This window comes from Delphinapterus leucas, chromosome X (assembly GCF_059928025.1).
Source record: "Delphinapterus leucas isolate spDelLeu-1000000601 "Yukka" chromosome X, BTC_Dleu_Yukka2, whole genome shotgun sequence".
In the NCBI taxonomy this organism is placed as follows: Eukaryota; Metazoa; Chordata; class Mammalia; order Artiodactyla; family Monodontidae; genus Delphinapterus; species Delphinapterus leucas.
The window spans coordinates 2,623,000-2,642,298 of record NC_143150.1 but is presented as its reverse complement, the minus strand read 5'-3'; the positions used below and the strand labels follow the sequence as shown (position 1 = coordinate 2,642,298).

The 19,299-nt window shown below is 53.5% G+C and overlaps 1 protein-coding gene across 1 annotated transcript; it reads right to left on the bottom strand.

The window, feature by feature from the left end:
• Window positions 1–6,324: 6,324 nt before the first annotated feature.
• Window positions 6,325–8,260, bottom strand: LOC111170615 (paraneoplastic antigen-like protein 5). The gene has a single exon (XM_022565962.3). It carries the CDS (start codon window positions 8,256–8,258, stop codon window positions 6,924–6,926), a length of 1,335 nt encoding a protein of 444 aa, XP_022421670.3. The 5' UTR covers window positions 8,259–8,260; the 3' UTR covers window positions 6,325–6,923.
• Window positions 8,261–19,299: the final 11,039 nt, after the last annotated feature.

Below are 19,299 nucleotides of genomic sequence, written 5' to 3'. Positions count from 1 at the left end.
CTCATAAACACTCCAGGCAGTTGCCATCTTGGCTATTAGCACCAATACCTGGCCTCACTGTGGTTTTAATTCGTATTTCCCTGAAAACAAAAGAAGTTGGGCATCTTTAATCCTTAATCCAGTTATATTTAATGTAATTCCTGATAACACAGGATTATGTCTGCCATTCTTTTCTATATGTCTTATGTCATTTTTGTCCCACTATTCCTCCATTATGGCCTCTTTGTGTTAAATAGATCATTTCTAGTGTACCATGTTCATGTGTTCTCATTTCTTTTACTATATTTTTGAGTTATTTTCTTAGTGGTTGTGCTGGTGAATACAATTCTGCCTTCCCTGTGGAGCATCTCCCTCCCCGGCCCCACTGCAGCCCCCGAGTCACGGGAGGGAGTCACTGGGCTGAGGGCTACAGCAAAGGCAGACAGTGTGGGGAGAAGGGAGAGGACTGGGTCCAGCTTGTAGAACAAGGGTCCTGGAGGAAGGGGTGAGCCCAACAGGGCTGGAGAGAAAGAAGAGAAGGAAGAGAAACCTGGGTCCGCATGGGGAAGGAGGGAGGACCCTTCCGAGGGGTGGCAGGGGCTGCCTGGAGGAGGCCCCTGTGCCCAGCTCTCTTCTCTGTGGCCTTAGAGAGAGGCCCCGCCCCCTGCACAGCTCGGAGCTGCACCCCTGGAGCCCCACAGAGGGAGGCGTTGTCCCGGAGCAGCCAGGGATGCAGATGAGAGGCTGGGGGGAGCTGCCCTGGGGGCTGTGCCCGACAAGGTTGAGGGCCTCCAAGGACAGGGTATGTGCTAGGCTCTGGGTCAAGGAGGCACGGTCCTGGGAGCAAGTACAGCCGAGGGAGACAGGAGGTCCTTGTTTCAAACCTCACAGGCGCTGCAGGATGAGGGCTGCGTCCCACAGCCTGGCAAGGGCACGGGGTCTGGAGCACACATGTGGGCAGTGGCTCGGCCCTGCTCACCCCGAGGCCCTGCTGCCGGTCTGGAGCCTTCCCCAGGCCTCCCCCAGGGACCAGTCCCGCCCCGGGAAGGACCCCGCAGGCCCTGAGATGAGGTGGTCAAAGACGTCCCCTCATTCAAGCTCAGCCCCGCAGGGCAACCCCCGCCTTCCTGCACAGCCTCATCTTGCCATGTCCCCACTTGTGCCAGGCCCCCTCCAACTCCAAGACTGTGCCAGGTCCCTTCTCGGCCCTTTCCTTGGCCTCTACCATGGAGCCTGACTCCCGAGACGGGCGGGGTGCCGGTGGGGGTCTGAGTCCTCCCTGCCTGGCGTGCAGCCCACACCCGCACCACCGATCCGGCCCACCTGTGGTGCCCCGCCCCCCGCAGAGCCCGGGCGCTGGTCTCCGCATTACATGGCCTGCGGGCAGCTGCCCCTCAAGGTCAGGATCTGGGGTTGGAGCCCACATTCGCAGGCCCCCAGCTGGCGTCTGGCGAGCTGTCCAGAGCAGGGGCTCAGGGAGGTGAGCTGAATGGCCTGTCTCGGTTTCACCTCGGCCCTCTGCCACTCTCTTCCTTCTCGTTTTCCATTTTTGGCAGGACCTGGCCACCCTCACTTGTCCTCTCACTTGGGTGGGGAGCCTTGTGAGAAACAAGCTTGTGTTGCCTGAGAACCAGCCGGGCTGTGTGCACAGACCGCAGTGCACAAGGAGATACCCAGCGAGGCCCTGAGGATGTGAGGGGTGACATCCCAGGGGATGCCAGAGAGACACCCCAACACCTGCCCCGGAAGAGGCAGAGGGCCAGCAACAGGGCCGTGCCTGGGGTCAGGGAGGAGCGGAAGGCCAGGGGCCATCACTCCCTTGTCACCACTAACAATGTGCCTCGAAGCCCTCAGGTGCGTATCCAGGACTGGCACTGCTAGCCACGTGTCTCCAGCCAGGGCTGTGGCTGCTTTTCCAGGGCCGGGGCTGTGCGGTGTGCCGGCTTAGCCTGGAATCCCCGCGCCTTTGCTGACGAGCTGGGGCATTTCAGGCAAGTCTCTGAACCCTCCTGTGCCCAGTGTCCTCAACAGGAGCAGAGGGGCCGTAACAGTGCTCACCTGCCCCCCAGAGCTCCTCTAAGGACTTGAGCAGCGAGTGCGGGCCCAGGGACTCAGCCCAGTGCCTGGTACATAGTCAATACTCAGAGATGCAAGCTTTTGGGTGTAGGGCTGACCCTTCTCCCAGGCTCCAAACCCTTCAGCACCTTTGTAGTGCTACGGGGCCATTAGTGCCAGGTTTCTGCTGTCCCTTGTTTCACCAGGTGGGATCATGGCTCTCAGACTGCCTCGTGGGACTGGAAGCAAGGTGCGGTAGTGCCATGGAAAGCATTGCCATGAGCAGTGCACAGAAGCACAGTGTGGACGGCACGCAGCGTGGGGATCACCCTGTGCAGGGCCCAGGTGGCCATGTGCTAGGACACCTGGAGCTGGCCTCAGGGAGAAGGTCAGGGCCCAGTCTTCAGCAGTACAACGTGCCCTGGAACAGCGCCACAGGCCACAAGGGTACTCACTGGTAATCTGGGCTTGCTGGCAGCCCTGGTGGAGAGAAATCTGCCCCAGCCATACTCTGGCATAGGAAAGCAATCTGTTGAAGGGGCTGAACTTCCATCTTTGCGATGGGGACCATGGCTTGCAACAAGGTGCTGGGGAGATAGAGAGCTAAATCTTTCTACTGTGAGATAGACAGCCATGAGTTTGAGCCCAGGTGGGTAGCTGTGGAAAAAGCAGGGCAGCCCGAGGTGCTGACAGCCAAAGTGCTCACAGGAACCACCCCCGAGTACAGGGACAGCAAGCTCAGGCTCTGGAGGCAGGCCCTGCTCCAGGCTCCAGGAGGAGGACGTGGGGTCTGGAGCAGGATGGCGGCCTTGAGAAGGGCTGCACCCCAAATGATGGGGGCTTCAAGTGGGGAAAATCTCAGAGGGCAGAGCCAGCTCCCAGGCACGGGGCCCACCTGGATATGGAAGAATTCGGGGTGCACAGCTCTGGGGGCCCCCAGCAGCCAGGGGATGTGGGTCCATCTCCCAGGCCTGGGGAAGTGGCTTGAGATCACCTGGTCTTTGAACCTTGCCTACTGGCCCTAGGCAAAGGAGCCAGCAGGTGGGGGTGGGGTCAGGGAGAGGGGTGGTCCCACTGAACAGGCAAAGGAAAAAGGGAGCCGATGGGGGAAAAGTGCACATTCCTCTTTCCAAATCCTCTCCCTACCAGGGCAAGGCTGGGAGGCAGGGGCCTCCGGGGGCTGGGGGCGGGGTCCTCTCTCTTCTGTGCCAGGCCCAGGAGGAGGAGGGCTGATTCCCAGGGTCCCTCTTGGGTCAGCCTGCCTGGGGGGTCCGGCCCTCCTTGGGATGCCCCTGCCGTGGGAGAGGCGGGAAAGTGGCTGCCCCTCGCCACCCTAGGAGGACTCAAAACCACCAGCCACCCAACACGCACACACACCCTCACACACGTTCAGTGACACACACCACTCCCACAAGTACACACTCAGACTCACCTGCGAGCTCTGACACGCTCTCTTGCACACTCCCACTCACTCACACACACTCGCACCTGCCCAGGGAACATGTAAACACAGGCACACTCTGAATAAGGGAGAGACAAGGGACCGGCCCCCTCCCATCCCCTCTCTTCTTGTCCTGCCCCCAGAAGCTCAGGGGCTTCTGGAAAGGGGCCGGTTGCCATTGCCCTGCTGACAGTCACGGGCCCCACCTGGGGCCTCTCCTGGATCCTGCAATGCAGCATGATGGCACACATCCAAGTGTCCCCACAACAAGGGACCAAGCCCATTGGGCCGAGGAGGCTGCAGGCATGGCCTTCTTCCTAACAGCACCCTGCAAGGAGGGACCCAATCCCTTGCTCCCTCCCCCGAAGACTCTGAATCCTTTCAAAGGCAGATGGAGGGCAGCCCCCAATTTGCACCAGGCTCATCCATCCCCTGGGGTGAGAAGGTAGGACCCGGGGGCGGGGGGGGGGGCAGGGGCAAGGGATGTCGAGGAAGACGGTTCCTGGCTCCTAACCCGATGACAGCCGCCACCGAGAACTGCCCCCCAGACCGCGGCCCTCTGGGAGGGGTCTCCCGGATCAGCAGTGCCTTCCAGCCTGGCCGATGCCCTCCTCAGGTGGCACAGAGGGACCCGGGGGTACAGAGCCAGCCTCTGGGCAGGAAGGGGTCATCCCGGGGCCCCATCTACAGCCTCCCACTCACAGGACCCCAACCCCCCCCCCGCCTCCTGCCTGCTCCCAGGACACAGGAGTGATGCAGAGGAGTGGGACAGGGAGGGGGCGCCCCTGCCCCTCGGGGGGCCGCCCCGCCTGGGACTTAAAGTGGAGGACAGCTCTCCCTGCCTTTCTGTGCCCCCACCCAGGGCCTGAGGGCTCTGCACCTCCTGCTGGGCGGCCCTCCTTCCCTCGGCCACCCCATAGCCCCAGGTCTCCAAACGTCCCTCAGCACCTAGACCAGGGCAGGCCGCTGTGGGCCGGCAGGGGTAGACTAATCTCAGGCAGGTGGGCAAACACCCCCCACCCCGGAATCCTGCACTGCGTTCCTGGCAGGGGCCTCTGACCTCACGCCCGGACCCTTCTGTGGCCGGCTGGTCCTTGGGAGGGCACACGTGACCTCTCTGAACCGTCTGGGTGCCCCGAGCCCTCACAGAGCTGCCAGGGATCCTGGAGCTTCCGGTCCTGCCTGCCTTCCCTCCCCCTCCCCCTGACGCCTAACCCACTGGTTCCCGGGGACTCCCCGAGTTTCCCGGGGACCCAACCAGCCATGGCCCGTGCCCACAAGGCCCTGCCGCCCGGCTCCATCCAGCCCAGGAGACCACACGGACCCTCTTGGACCCTGCCCGGACAGTACCTCCGTGCCGACTCGGGGTGCCAGGCCACTGCTGCTGCCCCCAACCATGACCCCACCACGGCAGCCCCTTCACTCCATTGCCCACAGCAGAGGCCAGACTCAGATGAAACGTTCAGGGAAATTTATTAAACAGAAACATTGACTGAAACCATTGAACAGAGGGCATAACAACACACAGAGAAACTTCTAACGGCCACCGGAGCCCACGGGTCCCGGCCCCCGCCCAGCGTCCTCAAAAAGGTGCCTCCGCTACACCCCACCCGGCGGCCCTCCGTCTCCCCACAGTCTCCCTTCCTGAGGGCCCCGCGGGTGGCGTCTCGCCAGGAAGATGGGCGCCGGCCATGCCCGCTCCCCCCAGGGCAGACCCTCCATTTCTGGCCCACATGCCCGGGACCCGGCCCTGCCCGATGGCGGGCACAGGACAGTCCCACAGCAGGGCGCGCGCCACCGAGCCGGGGACGTGGAGTCCCGAGGAACAACGGGGTGGCCCGGCAGAACCCAAGCCCTGGGGGCCTCCCGCAGACCTCCTGCAGCCACGGTCAAGGTCTTCCTTCCCAAGGTCCCAGGTGGGATCCCAGGTCCTGGGCTGGGTGCTGGCTGTGACCTCGTCCATCCCGTCCTTCCCGCTGGCTCCTGGGACTGGGCTCGGGGTCTCCACGCCACGCAGGGTTTGGGGAACTGCTCAGAGGGGAACACACGCACATTTCCACAACAACAGGCAGCGCTGGGCCTGAATATATGCCCAGAAAGCACACGTTGAGCTCACGACACTGGCCCACAGAGACCAGAGCCTTGGCTGGCACGTGGCGCACCTCAGGGCTCTGCGGGGGGGCGATGGCTAGGGGGTGTGTGTTGGGGGGAGGGGAGCGGGGGCTGGGGGGTTCCTTGACACCTGGGTCCCTCTGGGGCCTAGAGGGACACATTTGGGCTTGCCAGTACAGGGAGCAACCTGCCCCAGGGGATGATGAATAGGGGTCCCCTCTCAGGAGGGAGGCCCAGGCACCTTGAGTGGCCCCTAACGACTCCCAGGCCAGTGTGGGTGGCAGCCATCTGCAGGTGCCCCTCACCTAGGCCGGGGCTGGCCACTCAGGGCTGCTCCCAGGCGGCAGGCTTTGGGGCTGGCCTTGGCATTGGCAGCTGGTGAGCTGTGGTTCTCCAGGCCAGTCCCAGGTCTCCAGTGGCCATGCACAAACCTAGGGAGAACAAAACACTCCTTCCTCCCGCCAACTAATTCTCTTGGACCCTGCCCGGACCCCCTCCCCCTCCTGCCCCTCCCCCTCCCCCTCTTCTCCAAGTCTCCCTCCTCCGTCTCCTCCTCCTCCTCCTTCGGAACAAACGCTTCCCTGCACCCCCACTCACACCAAAGCCAGTTGTGGGGTACTGGGCAACCAGGTACTCAGCGCCCTGCCTGCCAAGCTGAGCTGACGCTCTCGCATGGGATCGTCTCCTCAGTGTTTGCTGTCCTTGCCCCTACTGCCCTTTCAGGCTGCAGGGGGAGGACACTTGCTCCTGCCCTCACCTGCGCGAGGCTCCAGGGTGCTGCCTTCCCGGGGTTCCCCTCGAGCGCTGTAGATGATCCTGAAGTTGGACCCTGCGGTGTCCCTCCGGGGCATCTCCTCTCTGCCCCACAGCCCTTCCTCGCCAGCGCCGGCTCCTTCTGGCAGGGGCGGCCCCGGGGGAGGCGCCTCTAGGCCCCGCGTGGCCTGGGGGCCCATCAACACCCTTAGCTCAGAGCCCCCAGGGTGGGCGTTTGAGGGTGGCCAGAAGACAGGGCTGACGCCAGAGCCCCCGACTATACCTTCTTCAGCCTCTGCTGTGTTGGGGTCTCTGTCTGAGGCTCGGGTACGCCTCGTGCTGCGTATGGTGGCTCCCCGCTTGTGTCGCCGGTGCCTCCCTGAGCTGATTTTGGCTTGGTTGGTGAAGTCCCTAACAGCTGGTAGAGGCTGAGGGGGCTGGGGTGGGGCCTCGGCCTGGCTGCCCTGCCCCTGTGCCCCAGTCAAGGCCCCCACTGTTTCTGTGGACTGCCCCTTCCCCTCGTTAAAATAGTTGTGTTGCCTGCTAGGGGAGGGGGTGCCTGGATATCTTGAGCCTATGCTTCCTAGGGCTTGGGGTGGCTCACGGCCCCAGCCCGCATCTTGTTTCCCGACTCTTCTGCTGCAGGCTGAGGCGCCTGCTTTGCCGGGGGCTGGTCCTCGGCCCTAGGACACGCTGCCTGGCTGTGGTCTTCCTCCCCAGTCTCGGAGCAGCATGGCACCTGCCTGCGCTTCAGTGACAGGGTGGCCCCTTCCTGGACGGTCTGAGTGCTGATGTCATGGAACTGCCCTGCCCGCACCATGACCGGAGGGACTGGGACACTGGTTTCTGCCACTACCTGGGTGCCAGAGGCCCTGTGGCCCCCTCCTACCTGCCTCTGCCTCTCCCTGGTCACTGCCACGGCGGTCTGCCACTCCTCCTCGTCTCGAACGAGCTTCATCAACTCCAGGAAGGTGGGCGCACAGCCTCGCTGATCCAGGAGCCTGAGCTTGCCCTGGAGGCCGGTGCTCACGTGGGCCTGGGCTAAGGTGTGTTTCAGGCGAATCATGTCTGCTCTTCTCACTGACAAGGGGCTGTGCCGCACAGCGTCCTGCAGCACGGGCTCTAACCGTAGCAAGAAGGCAGAGACTCTCTCTCCGGGCTTCTGCAAGGTCTGGAGCAACTTAAAATGTGAGGTTCTATAGTCCTCTTTATTCCCGAAGATCTGTTTCAGGGCGTCCAGGCACTGTTCCACGGTCATGGAGTCACTCTTGGCCCGGAGCATCCGCATGATGGACAGGGCGGGGCCGCGCAAGCTTTCCAGCAAACGCCGCTGCTTCTCTACCTCAGACACCTGCCACATCTGCATCATCTCAGTCACCTGCTCTAGCCAGGCTTCAAAGTTCTCTTCGCCCGGGCCTGGGGAAGTGCTTCCCGAAAACACCTTCAGTTTTCGGTACCACATGCTTTCTTGCAGAGGCTGCAGGTCTGGTGGCCTGACTTGGGCCAAGCCTTTTGGCTGTACCTCCTCAGGGCGAGTGCTATACCCCAGGGTTTTGACCACATCTACCATTCTCCGGCCCTCAGCTTTCAGGAAGTGGTTCAGTCTGTTGATAAGTTCATCATCTGGGCTACGGGGTTTCACCACCACTTCCCAGGTACCTCCCTTTCCTGGGATCTGACTCGGCACCGTGGCATAATTGACCTGGTCGGCCAATCCAATGAGAACTGCCTTAGAGCTGTCTTCCCTTCTGAACATTCTGCCCAGCACACTGTAGGCACACAGGGGCTGTAAGCCCGCCTTCAGGGTCTCTTTAATTTCCTCTTCACTACACTCCACAGGGATGCCCACGATCAGCAGGGCCTTCCTGGGGTCCAGGTCCATCCCCTTGCACCAATCCTCCAACAGATTCACAGGCATTGCTCCCACTACCTATGGACTGATCTAATACTAGGGGCAGTAGTCAGCTCACAGAGTCTGACCGGGACTCAGGGAATTCTGAGTCAACGCCAAGTATGGAGGCAGAATCGTTCCGGGTTTGCACAGCCTATAATGCAAATGGGGTGAGAGCATCATTAACTCCCACCCTCCCACCCCGACTAAAAGCCCACGCACTACCCCCACTTCCGGTCACAGACATTCAGGCCCTGCTTTTCAGGGCTTCCCCAGTCATTTGCTGGAGAGGTGTCTTTAGGCCAAGCTCCCCTCCCTGCTGACCTCGGCTTGCCGTGCACTCCTCCTCAAAGTCCAAGGACTCCTCCGTGTGTACTGCAGGTGCCTGTGGTGAAAAGGTCAGCGTCAGGAGGAGGGGCCTGACAAAGCCCGCCAAACGGGAGAGGACAGCAGGCTGTCCCACTCCCTGACTCAGGGCTGTTCAGGCCCAGGGCACCTGGTACCCACTTCTCTGGGGCAAAGGCTGGAGGACGGAGATGTGCAGTTCCCCCTTTCTCAGAGAATGTCTGACAAATGAGAAAGATGGCTGGAGCTCTCTCTGCACAAGGCAATGAAACTGGTGGGTGTGGAGAACGTGTGGCAAGCTGCAGTGTTGCCGTGGGTACTGAGGACGGCGTGGACCACGGGTCTCCACTGCAGAGGGGTGCTATGTGGTAAAGGTTGAGGGGCAACAGGGGATGCCACTGGCCTCCAACCAAAGAAGTGTCCTGTTGTCGCTGGAGGGGAGGGGACATGGGGGGTGGGCGGCAAGGATCACGTGCTGAAAAACAGTAGCCTACCGTTTCAAACCGTGTGGAAGCTAGAATCAGGGACAGAAAAGGGACCCAAAAAGGGTCTACAGTGCCACACTGCTGAAACAGACAACCCTCACCCTAGGTGTGACCCTACCCTGTAGACCCTGTAAACCCTGGCAGGCAACCCCACCCCTCCTGCTTTTTGCCAGGAAGTTACAGAAGCCTCTCCCGACATAGGTCTACGTCACAGCTGTTCACCATGCTGACTAGGGACCCACCGGCAGTGCAGGTGCGGGGATTCCACCCACACTCAACACCAGGCCTGCCCTCTAGCTCGGCCCAGAGGCAGTTCCTGGTGCTGGGGAGGTGGTACTGCTTCACTGCATCTGTCCAAGGCAAGGCAGAGGTACTTTGCTATGGTTCTACCCCACACGCCCCTGCTCAGGCTGTGCCAATTCTGAGCCTACAGAGGCGCTCTGGTACAGGGATACAGGAAACTGCTCAGGGGGAGGGGGGTGGTGGTGGGATGAACTGGGCGATTGGGATGGACATGTATGCACTGATGTGTATAAAATGGATGACTAATAAGAACCTGCTGTAAAAAAAATAAAATTCAGAACTTCAAAAAAAGAAAAGAAACTTCTCAACTGGTATACAGTGCTAGTACGGGAGGGATCCTACAGTATGATTATTGCCCCGCCCTCAAATCCACCCCCTCCCTCAAACTTTGCCCCCACTGACGCACGACGTAGGACTTAAGCCCCACCCCTGACGCCAAGCCTCCCCTCACGGAAGTTTGATCCCTGTCCCCCCTCCAAGTCCCACCCCCACCCAAGCGCCACCCCCACCTAAGCCCAGCCCCTGACGCCAAGCCCCACGCTTACGGAAGTTCGATCCCTGCCCCCACCGAGCCCCACCCCTTCCCATGTCCCATCCCCCACTCAAGTCCGATGCCTAACAAAGCCCTGCCTCCACCCAAGCCAAATCCCTGCCCCCACTCAAGCCATGTCCCACCCCTTCCCAAGCATCATCCCTGTCCCAAGCCCTGACCTCACTCAAGTCCAACTACTGTCCCCAAGCCTCCCGCCCTCATTCCCATTGTCCCCACCCACACCTAAGCCCACCTCCCTAAGTCCCCACGACCCCTCACACACCCGCTACCTCAAACATCCCTCATTCCAGAGCAGGAATACACGTGGTCAGTGGAAGTTGGTGGAGGCCAGGGGAGGAAGGGCTGAAGCCACTTTCCCTCTAGGATAAGGCCCAGAGCCACTAGTCCTGACCGCAATGGCTGTGAGCAGGGTTAGGTGTGGAATAGGTTCCCCTGCAATTCCTAGGCTGGTCGCGGTGCCTGGAAGTGGCACGGAATGGATGCGGTGCCATGCCTGATGTAATGGGATCCCATTTTCAGGGGAAACCTGTAGCCACCAACCCCTGGGACGCCAAGGGAGATGGCAAGGGTCATTGTGCGGAACCCCACGCGGTTTGGATGGCTCTCTGTGCCCCGGGCCCCGACCAGTACCTGCTGGAGATGCCTACAGGCCGAAGCGCCTGTGCACCACGACCACCACGCGTCCGTTACCACGGCTCGCGCGGTGCACACTGGGCCGGCAGCCCGTGGAAAGGGGCTGTCGGGCTACAAACTCCCCGCCCCCCGCCCCCGCTCCCCGCCCCCCCGCCCCCGCTCCCCCGCTCCCCGCTCCCCCGCCCCCGCTCCCCCCGCTCCCCGCCCTGCAGAGCTGCACACGGCCCACTCGCGGCTGCGCCCTAGCAGCGTGGCGCCCACCATCCCCCCTCGGAAGGGGAAGTCCTCGCCCGGCCCTGCGCCAGTGTGCGCAACTAGGCGGACGGAGTTCGAATTAAACCGGGGCGCCTTAAACTGCAGAGCTGGACAGACTCCAGCCTTGGACTGTGCGCGGGGTTAGGTGTGGAATAGGGTCCCCTGCAATTCCTAGGCTGGTCCCTGGAAGGAGACCGCCAGACCCACCACGTGCCACGCCAGGCCCAGCAGCCATCTTGGCTCTTGTTTAGCATGTCTAGTCCGCATTGAACGGGAACTGTGGCGTGACAGTCACCAGTCGCTCTCCCTGTTTGAATATTCCAAGAGGTCAGCGTAGGGCCGGGTGCAAAAGTAAAAACCCGGTGGGTGCTTACTAAATGAAACCCTGATTTTTTTTTAATTGGTCTGTTTTCTAGGGGAGGACAGCAGAAATACAGCTGCTTCCGGTAAAAATGCAAGGGCACGAAAATTTTTCGTATTCACCAAGAGACCGAAAGCTTTCAAAGAATTACATTCTCCCATTATTCCCTTGACTTCACAGCCTAGTACTACCCACCTAGTACTACCCACCTAGTACCCAAACTGCTTCCCGCCCTTTTCCAAAGAAAATTTCTTCCACAGAAGGAAGACTGGAATATTTTCCCTGTGGCCCGCGGGACTCGCTGTTCCAGAGAACGGCGTGGGGGGAGCTCAGGTTATCGCACTGGAAATCTGCAAATCTGGTAGATCTTGGTAAAAATGAAAGTTCTGATTCAGGAGGACCGGGGTGGGACTGAGATTCTGCGTTTCTCGAAAGCTAGGTGACTGCAGATCCCTGCAGACCCCTGACTACGCTTGGAGTACCAAGGCTCTGAAGCCTGTAGTCACTTTTCGGACCAGAAGTTGTGGTCATCTGGTGACAGAATAGATTTCTTTTGCTTTATTCGGGACACAGAAGAAGAGGCTTTTCGATAACGTTTTAATAAAAATATTAAAAGCAGACAAAATTTTAAATTAAAGATTACCTTTAAGTCCAGATATTTCCTATATCAGAGAAGGAGAACACAGACCTGAACATGCCTTACTTAATTAGAACGTACTATTGAGAGGCTGTTAAATCATTCTCCTTCCATGCCAAGATAAAGGGGTTACCTGCTGGTGTCAGAAAGTCTCCTGCAGACCTCCTGCCGTCCCGGTCCAGGTCTTCCTTCCGAAGGTCGCAGGTGGGCTCCCAGGTCCTGGGGTGGGCGCTGGCTGTGACCTTGTCCATCCCGTCCTTCCCGCCGGCTCCTGGGACTGGGCTCGGGGTCTCCACGCCGCGCAGGGGTTGGGGGAACTGCTCAGAGGACAACACACGCACATTTCCACAACAACAGGCAGCGCTGGGCCTGAATCTATGCCCAGAAAGCACACGTTGAGCTCACGACACTGGCCCACAGAGACCAGAGCCTTGGCTGGCACGTGGTGCACCTCAGGGCTCTGCGGGGGGGCGATGGCTAGGGTGTGTGTGTTGGGGGGAGGGGAGCGGGGGCTGGGGGGTTCCTTGACACCTGGGTCCCTCTGGGGCCTAGAGGGACACATTTGGGCTTGCCAGTACAGGGAGCAACCTGCCTCAGGGGATGATGAATAGGGGTCCCCTCTCAGGAGGGAGGCCCAGGCACCTTGAGTAGCCCCTAATATGGGGCCAGTAGGCTGCCAGGCCTGGCCTCCCCCTGCCTCCAAGCCTGGGGGCCCCGGGACCTGCTGAGCCTACTGGCCCGAGGTGGACCCCGGGGGGCTCATCTCTGCAGCCCCGTCCTCATTTCCCGGCTCTTCTGGGATGGGCTTGAGCCCCTCCTCGGGGCTCTCCTCGGCCTCCTGGCCTCCTGCCTGGGCGAGGCCCTCTGGCTCCCAGCCAGGACCTCCTGGGGCCACCGGGGAAGCACTGCCCATCCGGCCAGGCATGGGGACTCTGGGGGCATCTGAGGGTCCTGCCTGACCTAGGCCCGCAGGGGCGGCAGCACTTCCGTCTTCCTGAGTGGCCGCGGACGCCTTGCTGGTCTCCCCAGGGCCAGGGGCTGCCCTGGCGGCACCATGGTCTTCAGGGGCTGCCCTGGCGGCACCATGGTCTTCAGGGCCCGCCTCACCAGCCTTGGCAGTGCCGGCAACTGCCCCACTGGCCTCCTCACGTGCCGGGTGGTCCTCGGCGCTCCCTTCCTTGGAACGGGCGGCCTGGGCGGTGGCATCTTCACCGGCCGGGGAGGCCTTGGTGCCATGTGCAGTGGTGCCTGCGGTGATGGCCTCATGGGCCGCGGCGGCCTGGGCGGCTGCTGCCAGGACTCCAACGTCCACACGGGCCTCTTCCTGCCCTGGGAAGTGCTCCCTGCTAGCCGGGCCGGCCTCCCAGGCCTCGGTCTTCTGGATGAGCCGCAGCATCCCCGCAAAGCCGGGAGGCCTCCTCGTCAGCCGCATCATCCTCAGCGTGTCCGGAGCGTGTCGTTCAGCCGGGCCCGCATCAGCACCTCAGTTTCTGTAACAAGAGAATGGGAGTAATAATAGTACGTGCCTCAGGGTCATTGTAAGAATAGGATGAGATAGTATTTATAAAACAGTGCCTGGTACATAGCAAACAATCATCAAATAGTAGCTTTTGTTATCAGTTCATTATTTTTTTAAATAAATTTATTTATTTATTTTTGGCTGCGTTGGGTCTTCGTTGCTGCGCGCGGGCTTTTGCAGGAAGCGGGGGCTACTCTTCATTGCAGTGTGCGGGCTTCTCATTGTGGTGGCTTCTCTTGTTGCAGAGCACGGGCTCTAGGCATGAGGGCTTCAGTAGTTGTGGCGCACGGGCTCTAGAGCACAGGCTCAGTAGTTGTGGCACACGGGCTTAGTTGCTCCACGGCATGTGGGATCTTCCCTGACCAGGGCTCGAACCCGTGTCCCCTGCATTGGCAGGTGGATTCTTAACCACTGCACCACCAGGGAGCCCCTCAGTTCATTATTAAGATGGATGTGAAAGACTAGGGAACAAATTTTAATCCCTTAACCACCAGACTGGAACACAGATGTATTCATTTATTTAAGAAATATTTTTGAGCACCTATTATATGCCAGACATGGTTTTTGGTTTTACTGGGAAAAATAGTGTCTGTGACCTTAAGATCTAAACCTGACATTAAGAACTCAAGGAATCTGTAAACTTGGATGGGGGAAAATTCATATTTATTTTTACTCAAGCAACTAAAATATAGCATTTCCTTCAATTATGAATGTGGACAGCAAACCACAGTACTATTAGCAGTACATGTTACTTCATCACCAACAAAAATAAGTATTTCTATATCCCATTATAGTTACTGCAGATATCTAGAAATATTTACTAAAAATAGCATTACCTCAAAATTTTACAGTTGGTAGATCAGTTTTAGATACTGTTATATTATGTGTTAATGAAGCACATATATCACTGTAAAAACATAATTATGAGCATGCTTTATGTCCTTAAGCATATTTATAATAGCTGCTTTAAAAATATTGTCTGTGAATTATGATATCAGGGTCAGTTTCCCTTGAATGTTTTTTTTCTTGAGTGTCATCACATTTTCCTGTTTCGTCTAGTAATTAAGCATCATATCCTGGACATTGTCAATAATGTGTTCTAGTGGCTCTGGCTTCTTGCTTTCTGTTATATTTCTCCAAAGAGGTGTTATTGTTGCTGCTGCTGCATTAGTAGCCAGTTAACTTAGCTAAACTCAGACTCCAAACTCTGTCTCCCCTGTGTTGAACGTCATCTGAAATCTCTGCTCAGTTATTTTCTTAGAGTCTGCCCTGTACATACACATCCCAGTGTCACCAGAGATTTGAGCAGAGTTTATGTGCCAAATTTGGGTTCCGTGCCTCTGGTTCTTTCCTGTCCAGGATTTTCCTTCTCACTTTCCCTCCACTGTGGTCACCCTGAACTGTGTCCTCTGGGTCTCTGAAGTTTTAGCCACCCAGCATGACATCCTCTGCAGCCTGCCCTCACATGTAAACAAATATGCAAGCGGGAATATCAAATTCTACAAATTATTTAAGGAAGAAATAATGTCAATACTACACAAACTCTTCCATAGACGTGAGGAGGAAAGAATACTTCCAACTCATTCAATGAGGCCAGCACTAGCTTTATATCAAAACCATTCAAAGACATCATATAAAAGAAAATTACAGACTGATGTGTTTCATGAACATACATGCAAAAATTCTAGACAAAATTTTAGCAAATGGAGTTCAACAAGATACAAAAATGATAACATATTATGACTAAGTAGTCTATAATGAGAATACAAGTTTAGTTTAAACATTTGAAATTTTATCAACATAACTCAGCATATTAACAAAAATAAAAACAATATGACATATCTCTTAGTCTATTCAGGCTGGTATAACAAAATACCACACACTGTGTGGCTTATAAACAACAGAAATTCATTTCTCACAGTTCTGGAGGCTGGAAGTCCAAGATCAAGGTGCCAACATGGTTGTACCCTGGTGAGGGCTCGCTTCCTAGTTAATAGCCAGCAACTTCTTGCTAGGTCCTCACATGCCAAAGGAGCAAGGCATCTCTGGAGCCTGTTTTATAAGGGCATTGATCCCATTGGGACTTAAATACTTCCCAAAGGCCCCACCTCCTAATACCATCACCTTTGGGAGTTAAGATTTCAGCATATGATTTTGGGGGGGCAGGGGGGATACATTCTGACTACAGCAATATTCTCAATAGATGCAGAAAAAACATTTGACAGAATCCAACATCCAGTCATGATAAAATAAAATAAACTCCCAGTAAACTAGGAATAGAAGGGAACTTCCTCAACCTGATAACTGACATCTATAAAAAACCTACAGCTAACATCGTCCTTAGCGGTGAAAGACTGAGTGCTTTCCGCCTAAAATCAGAATGAAGACAGGGAAGCCCCACTCTTACACTTTCTATTCAACATTGTATTGGAGGTTCAAGCCTGGGAAATTAGGCAAGGAAAAGAAGTAAACAGCATCCAGACTGGAAAGGAAGAAGTAAACTGTCTTTGTTCACACATGACAAGATTATCTATTTAGAAAATGCAATGGAATCTATAGAAAAGTTGCTAGAACTAATATGGGAGTTTAGCAGGCTGCAGGATATAAGGTCAATATACAAAAATCAATTGTATTCCTATATGCTAGCAATGATCAATCAGAAATTAAAATTTTTAAAAACAATACCACTCACAATAGCATCAAAAATGTGCAGTACTTAGGAGCAAATCTGACAAAAGATATGAAAGAACAGTGCATTGAAAAATACCAAATATTGGTGAGAGAAACTATAGACCAAAATAAATGGAGAGAGACCTAGTTTATGGCTCAAAGAACTCAACATTGGTGAAAAGATGTCAATTCTCTCCAAATTGATCTACAGAATTTAAACCAGTACCGATCAAAATCCCCAAATCCCATTTTTGGGAATGCAAAAAAACCTAGACTAGTTAAAACAACACTGAGAACAAAGTTATAGAACTTACACTATCTGATTCCAAAGATTATTACAAAACACTAATCAAAAGTTCATGTTATTGGTATAAAGATAGAAAATACATCAATAGAACAGTATAGACAGCCCTGAATCCACAAATTTCTGGAAAACTGATCTTTGATATAGACAAAAAATTACAGTAGAGATAGTCTTTTCAACAAATGATGATGAAATAATTGGATATCCACATGCACAAAAATGAACTTTGACCCATATCTCACAAAACACACAAAAATTGACTCAAAATGGATCAGAAACCTAAGTAAATATAAAACCTAGAACCATACAACTTTTAAAAGAAAACAAGATCTTTGTGACCTTGGGTTAGACAAAGATGTCTTAGATATGACACCAAAATCACAATCCATAAAAGAGCAGATTGATAAGTTTAACTTCATCAAAATTTAGAATTTGTGCTCTTCAAAGGACAAGCTACAGACCGGGATAAGATGTTTGCAAAGCATATACCTGACAAAAGACTTGTATTCCGAATATATAAAGAGCGTTTGCAACTTAATAAGAAGACAAACAACCTGATAATAACACTGTAAAATGGGCAAAAGGTTTAAGTAGACACTTCACCAAAGAAGAGTAACAGACGGCTGACATCAATATCACTAGTCAGGGAAGTTCAGATTAAAATCATAATGAGATTACACTACATACCTATCAGCATGGCTAAAATTAAGACTGGCTATACCAAGTATTGACAAGGATAGGAAACAACTGGAGCTCTCCTACACTGTTGGTGGGAATGTAAAATGGTACAACCATTTTGGAAAACGATATCGTAGTTTTTTTTGAAAGTTAAACATACCTCTACTATATTATCTAGCCATACCGCTCCTTGGTATTTACCCAAGGTAAAAGGAAATGTATGTCCATATAAAGGTTTGTACACAAATGTTCATAGAAGCTTTATTTATAGTTGCCCCAAACTGGAAACTACCCAAATGTCCATCAACCAATGAATGAATAAACCCATTATGGTACATTAATGCAATGGAATATTATTCAGCAATAGAAAGGAGTGAACTGTTGATACATACAACAATATGGATAAATCTCAAAATAATTTTGTTGGGTGAAAGGAGCCAGATACAAAAGTACACTTATTATACGATTCCATTTACATAAAACTCTAGAAAATGCAAACTACCCTATAGTGAGAGAAAGCAGATCAGTGGTTGCTTGAGGACAAGAGGAAGAAGAAAAGACAAGAGAAAAGGACACAAGGAAACTTTGAGAGTAATGGATATCTTTAATTGCCTTGATTGTGGTGATGGTTTCATGAACATATATATATATAATGTCAAACCTTATCAGATAGTACAGCTTAAACATGTCCAGGTTATTGTTTGTCAAATATACCTCAAAAGAGCTGTTTTTTTAAAAAAAAATACACCTACAAGTAAATAATAAAAAGACAAATAAAGCATAAATGTGGGCAAGCTATTTGAACAGACACATAAAAACATCACACGCAACATGATTAGTCATCAGGGAGATGATAATTAAAATCACAATGAGTTACCACTTCGCACCCACTTAAATGGCTAAAAATAAAGGCTTACAACCCCAAATACAGAGGAGGGTTGGAAAGAAAAGGAACTCTCATACATATCTGTGGGAACATAAATTGTACAACCACTTCGGAGAATATTCTGGCAGTTTCTTATAAAACAACTCTACTATGATGTGGCAATTCCCTTTCTAGGTAGTTACCCAACTAAATGAAAGCATATGTCTACACAAACTTGTACACGAATGTTCACAGTAGCTTTATTTATAATACTCCAAAATGAAAAGAGACCAGATCATAAACTGGTGAATGAATAAAAACCAACTGGAATATATCCAGATAATGGAATACTATTCAGTTATTAAAGGAAAGAAGCAACACATTAAACAACATAGATAAATCTCAAAATCGTCATACTGAATGAAAGAAACCAGACACAAAATAGTACATACCATATGATTCCATCCATATGAAGTTCTCAAATAGGCGAAAGTAATCTAAGATGGAAAAAATTTAGAACAGCGGTTGCCTCTGTGTGGAATTGTGGTGGGAGCTGACTGGGAATGGGCACAAAGGAGATTTCTGGGGTGTTGATAATGTTCAGTATCCTGACAAGAGCTTGGTGTATGCATTTGTCAAAAGTCACTGCATGGGGCACTTAAGACTTGCACATTTCACTGTATGTAAATTTTACCTCCAAAAACAACAAAAAAACCACCCCAGTAAACAGGTATTGATCTCTAGGTAATGCTATGCGTGCTGAAGTGTTAAGGGGTGAAGTGTGCTTGTATGTCTGCAACTTACTGATACTTTGAAATGGATCAGTTAAATAAGGATGACCATGCAATCAAGCAAGTGTAGCATAATGCTAATTGTAGAATATTGGTGATGGGTATATGCGTACAAATCTTTCAATTGATCTGTATGTTGCAAAGTTTTCATAATAAAATGTGGAAGGTAAATAAGAAAAAAAGTTGGTAGCATCTAACAGATAAAATTGTTACAAGAATATTTAAGAAGTTGGTTATAACCATTATCACTAATAAAACGATAAATGCATATTAATAAAAAATGAACAAAAAAGTTAGACCGTGTCCTTCAGACTTAATTTCAGTGCCCAGCTAGTGTGGCTCCTTTTCCCTTGGCTTACTGCTTTCCAGCATTTTCCTTTTGATCCTAGAATATGCCCAGTTGGTTCCTACCACAGGGAATTTGCACATGCTATTCCTTTTACCTGTGGATGCTCTTCCTATCAACAACCTTCACACGGCTCAGTCCTTCTTGTCATCCAAGTCTCATATCAACCATAATCTCACTGAAATTACCCACCCATCACTCCCAAACACCCCCCTAATTGATGTTCTTCACAGTTCTTGTCATTCTTGTGTGTTGTTTGTTGACCCTTGTTTATTATTGTATTCCTTACGAAACAGGAATCTTCAAGAAAGCATCGATGGGCT